This window comes from Physeter macrocephalus, chromosome 13 (genome assembly GCF_002837175.3).
Source record: "Physeter macrocephalus isolate SW-GA chromosome 13, ASM283717v5, whole genome shotgun sequence".
Classification (NCBI taxonomy): Eukaryota; Metazoa; Chordata; class Mammalia; order Artiodactyla; family Physeteridae; genus Physeter; species Physeter macrocephalus.
Window position 1 is genome coordinate 88,252,463 of NC_041226.1, and position 5,536 is coordinate 88,257,998.

The following is a 5,536-nucleotide window of genomic DNA, read 5'->3' on the forward strand; positions in this document are numbered from 1 at the left end:
ATTAATTAAATGGTTACTAGCTTAGTTTCTTTGTTTTTTTTTTTATTTTTTTGGTTTTGGTTTTGTTTTTTTAATTTATCTTATTTTTGGCTGCTTTGGGTCTTCGTTGCTGCACGTGGGCTTTCTCTAGAGGAGGCGAGCGGGGTTACTCTTCGTTGTGGTGCACGAGCTTCTCATTGTGGTGGCTTCTCTTCGAGGAGCACGGGCTCTAGGCACGCGGGCTTCAGTAGTTGCGGCTCATGGGCTCTAGAGCGCAGGCTCAGTAGTTGTGGAACATGGTCTTAGTTGCTCCACGGCATGTGGAATCTTCCCGGACCAGGGCTCAAACTCGTGTCCCCTGCATTGGCAGGCGGATTCTTAACCACTGCACCACCAGGGAAGCACCAGTTTCTTCATTTTTAAAATGAGGATAATATCTTCAACCTCAGAATGTTCTATAAACATTAAATATGCATCAGTATAAATGTTTAATAAATAGTGGTTACTGCTAGTACCAGTAGGTCAGTCTAGCTGTCTTTAGTATTTCTGCGTGACTTGATCTATTGGAAATCTCTCCTCAGAGTTTTTAGTTCCTGTAAGTTTGAGAAGAAAATCTTCACTTACCCCTATAATCATCAAGAGAATGGTTAAAAGCGTTCCCAGTTTTGAAGCTTTGTCTTCCATCTAATGTTTTTCCCCTCTTTTCCACCTTCGTTGATTTCAGTGAATTCACCATCCAGGTGAACTGATAGGCATCTGGATGGACTCTTTGGCCTGGTTTTTATCCATAGCCTGCACTGACCTCCAGCCAACTTTTTACTCTAGGGCAGAGCTTAGCAAATATGATAGCTTGTTTTTATAAATAAAGTTTTCTTGAAACACAACCAGGACTGTTTACATACTGTCTTTGATTGCTTTCTCACTGCAACAGCAAAGTTGAGTCATCGTGACAGAGACAGGATCTTACAAGACTAAAATATTTACTATCTGGCCCTTTAAGAAAAAGTGTGGGGCTTTCCTGGTGGCGCAGTGGTTGAGAGTCCGCCTGCCGATGCAGGGGACACGGGTTCATGCCCGGTCCGGGAGGATCCCACTTGCCGCAGAGCGGCTGGGCCCGTGAGCCATGGCCGCTGGGCCTGTGCGTCCGGAGCCTGTGCTCCACAGCGGGAGAGGCCACAACGGTGAGAGGCCCGTGTACCGCAAAAAGGAAAAAGTGTGATGGCCCCTGATCTAGAAGAAAGGTGCCTGTAGGTTTGAGGGAGCCACAATCAGAACAAAGAAAGGAGGTGGAATGCCAAGAAATGATTTATCTATTTTGTGTTTTTGCCTATGCCTGGCTTGTTTAATGCCCAGTCGGGTATGGATCAGAAATGTTTTTGACTGGCTCATATTGTGAACTTGGGAAGAAGATAATCCAGTGGATCATGTTAGCAATCCATAGAGCTTTAAAAGCTCAAAGGTAATGAGATTGTGAGTGCTAGTGTTATCTTCCACACACAGCCCCCCCCCCGCCCGCCCCCCGGCCTTAAATGTGGTTTAAAACTGTTCATTAGCTGCTAGTAAGGTGATAATGAGCTACAAGTTCTAATTTGTTTTTGTGGTAGTATTTAGCATTCAGATTTTATTGGAGCTTTAAAGTAGAATTTCTTAGATATAAAAAAAAATCTTCTTAGTGAGTATATTTTTAGCAAATTAAAAATTCATTAGGACCATCAGCAGACGGCTGTTGTGAAATATTAGCTTTTAGACTTTGTACCTGTTTCTCCTTACAGGGGATATGAAAGGTGAGGTTTATCCATTTGGCATAGTTGGGATGGCCAACAAAGGGGATTGCCTACAGAAAGGGGAGAGCGTCAAGTTCCAGTTGTGTGTCCTGGGCCAAAATGCACAGACTATGGCCTACAACATCACACCCCTGCGTAGGGCCACAGTGGAGTGTGTGAAAGATCAGGTAAGTGGTTATATCTCTTGATCTGAATTTGATCCTTTTATGAGTTGGTAACCAAATAGTAACCAAAACCTTGAACATTTTTCAGCCCAGGGGGAACCATCAACATTCGTTTGGTTTTTATTTCCACTTTACCCCCCTTTTCAGTGATTTGAAGTAGCTTATTAAAAACACAGAGAAAACCACATGGAAAGAAAAAACGGCAATAGTAGCAAAAGGAAAGTAAGAGTAGTATTAATAGCTAACACAATGGGGAAAATAAGTTTGGAGTGAGATTTCCAGAATAGAAAGACTATAATGTTTTTCATACTTGAGCTCAGAACTTCTTTTACAGACCACACAAAGAAAGAAACCATGTGTAGAAGTGTTCATAAAATAAGCTTCGGGCAAACAAAACTATTCCTGGTACTTAAATCTCAAGGAAATCTCTCTGAGTCCTCAGAGAGGACATTTTTTGGTATCAGTACAGTGACTAACATTTTGTATGGCTGTTTCTAATAATACCATAACCCAGCTTAATAATTTTGGAAGGGATCAAACCAATGCATATGTTCAAGTAACAGCTTCCTAATGATTTTGCTTAATTCAAAAGCTTAGTTCATACAATATATGTAGGCACAAGGTAACCTTTCTTTGTTTCTCAGGCTATGATAGAGTGGATGGCAGTGGTTTCAAAGATACATTTCTTCCCTGACAAGTTTTGCAGACCCATATGCTGTTGTTATAGTCCAGGCAGCGAGCATCAGCACTGATGCCACATTTTATTAACCCCTACTACCTAGGGGCAAATTGTGCTTCATTCAAAGTGAGTTTCTTTTCCCTGCTGTGTGGTATGTCTTTTTCATGCTGTCTTTTTAAAATTTCAGTTTGGCTTCATTAACTATGAAGTAGTAGATCGCAAGAAGCTCTTTTTCCATGTGAAAGAAGTTCAGGATGGCATTGAGCTACAGGCAGGAGATGAGGTGGAATTCTCAGTGATTTTTAATCAGCGCACTGGCAAGTGCAGTGCTTGTAATGTTTGGCGAGTCTGCGAGGGCCCTAAGGCTGTTGCAGCTCCACGACCTGATAGGTTGGTCAATCGCTTGAAGAACATCACCCTGGATGAAGCCAGTGCTCCTTTGCCTAATGGTTCTTCGTCAGCCAAGGGGACTAGATGACTCAGTGGGATTTGGTGCGGAAAGAAAGATCCGTCAGCTGGTGTCATTGACTAACCACATCCACAAAGCACATCATTAATCCACTATGATCAAGTTGGGGGGATTCTGGTGAAGGGTTCTGAATATCTCCCTCTTCATCCCTCCCCAAATCTGGAATACTTATTCTATTGAGCTATTACACCAGTTTTAACACCTTCCTCATGTTATGTTTAAAAAAATAAATAAATTTAAGAAAACCATTTTAAAATTATGCACAGGGTCTTCCCTGGTGGTGCAGTGGTTGAGAGTCCGCCTGCCGATGCAGGGGACACGGGTTCGTGCCCCGGTCCGGGAAGATCCCACATGCCGAACTATGAAGTAGTAGATCGCAAGAAGCTCTTTTTCCATGTGAAAGAAGTTCAGGATGGCATTGAGCTACAGGCAGGAGATGAGGTGGAATTCTCAGTGATTTTTAATCAGCGCACTGGCAAGTGCAGTGCTTGTAATGTTTGGCGAGTCTGCGAGGGCCCTAAGGCTGTTGCAGCTCCACGACCTGATAGGTTGGTCAATCGCTTGAAGAACATCACCCTGGATGAAGCCAGTGCTCCTTTGCCTAATGGTTCTTCGTCAGCCAAGGGGACTAGATGACTCAGTGGGATTTGGTGCGGAAAGAAAGATCCGTCAGCTGGTGTCATTGACTAACCACATCCACAAAGCACATCATTAATCCACTATGATCAAGTTGGGGGGATTCTGGTGAAGGGTTCTGAATATCTCCCTCTTCATCCCTCCCAAAATCTGGAATACTTATTCTATTGAGCTATTACACCAGTTTTAACACCTTCCTCGTGTTATGTTTAAAAAAATAAATAAATTTAAGAAAACCATTTTAAAATTATGCAGTTGCAGCCTGGAAAACTTAAGGTGGCGCCTTATAGAATCAATTTTAGGAGCTTTATTTGGTGCATTTAACGCAACTGGTAATTGCAAAATCCACTTCTGCCTGTGTAAGTGAAAAATATAGACTGTTACCTTGTTGGCCCTATGAAATTCTGCACTTGATACTTAGTATGTACTCTACCTTCATTACTTCTGGCAAGATGTTCTGCCTTAGCACTCAGTTGCATTCTTTTTCCTTTTCTTTTCTGTTCATTATGCTTTAATTCTGAGGACCATATGATGGTAGAATATATTAAAAATTACAAAAATTTGTATAGGCAAACCAATTCTTTAAGTTGATGGCCAAATGTTATTTTTCATATCATTTATAATCTTGTCACAGTCCACTTAATGAAGTTTGGTTAGATTTCAGTGACAATTATCTTCCAGGGTAGTCCCCACCCCCCCCACCCCGCCCCGGGATGGGGGGGGGTAACTTTACCACAATTAGTATATCTGGTGCAGAATTTCATGCAAATGAGGTGTGCCAGCAGTGTGATCATTTAAACGTATTTAAACAAAAACAGGAGGATGAATGCACAAACTTGCTGCTGCTTAGATCACTGCAACTTCTAGGACCCAGTTTCTTTTACTGATTTCAAAACAAAACAAAACAAACAAAAAATAATAAAAAAGTTGTGCCTAAAAAAAAAAAGAGAGATAGGAACTACTAACAAAACATATATGTCCTATAATATGTATTTGTGTGCAGTTTAAACAGGATTATTGTACAAAGCTGGTTTTTAGTCTAATTTTTTCCATTAACGATTTTTCTTTAACATCTTTTCATGCCATTATATATACTCCTGTGACAACATTTTTCATTACTATATTGTTTTCTGTTGGGTAAATGTGCTATAATTTATTTAACCAAAACTTGACAATAGAAATTTAAGATGTTCCTACTGTTTTGTTATTATAAGCAATGTTGTGATAAACATCCTGGCAACTAAATCTTGACACATATGATTATTTCCTTAGAATACATTCCTAGAACTGCAATTGTTGAGTGGGAAAGTATGTAAAATATTAAGGGTTTGTAACATGTTGCCCAGTTGTCCACCTGCTCTCCTGCAGTGTTTGTGTATATTTCACTGAACCCTGCCTCATTCTCTGAAGTTCATATTCAGTAGGTGGAAAATTTTATGTCTGAAAAAGAGTTTTTCTTTTCTTTTTTTTTAAAATTTATTCTTTATTGAAGTACAGTTGATTTGCAATGTTGTATTAGTTTCTGATATACAGCATAGTGATTCAGTTATACATATACATATATATACATACATATATATGTATGTAAATATATGTATGTATATATACTCGTTTTGGGGGGATTTTTTTTGGCCACATTGCGTGTCACGTGGAGTGGGATCAGGATCGAAACTGTGCCCCCTTCAGTGGAAGCGTGGAGTCTTGTTTTTTTTTTTTTTCCGGTATGCGGGCCTCTCACTGCCGTGGCCTCTCCCGTTGCGGAGCACAGGCTCCGGACGCGCAGGCTCAGCGGCCACGGCTCACGGGCCCAGCCGCTCCGCGGCAA

At 41.0% G+C, this 5,536-nt stretch overlaps 1 protein-coding gene across 1 annotated transcript; it reads left to right on the plus strand.

Moving 5' to 3' along the window:
* Window positions 1-1,655: 1,655 nt before the first annotated feature.
* Window positions 1,656-3,084, plus strand: LOC112065502 (cold shock domain-containing protein E1-like). The gene is made up of 2 exons (XM_024126393.3): window positions 1,656-1,930; window positions 2,794-3,084. The coding sequence occupies exons 1-2, from the start codon at window positions 1,757-1,759 to the stop codon at window positions 3,082-3,084; spliced, it is 465 nt and encodes a 154-aa protein (XP_023982161.1). The 5' UTR covers window positions 1,656-1,756.
* The last annotated feature ends 2,452 nt before the right edge of the window (window positions 3,085-5,536 follow it).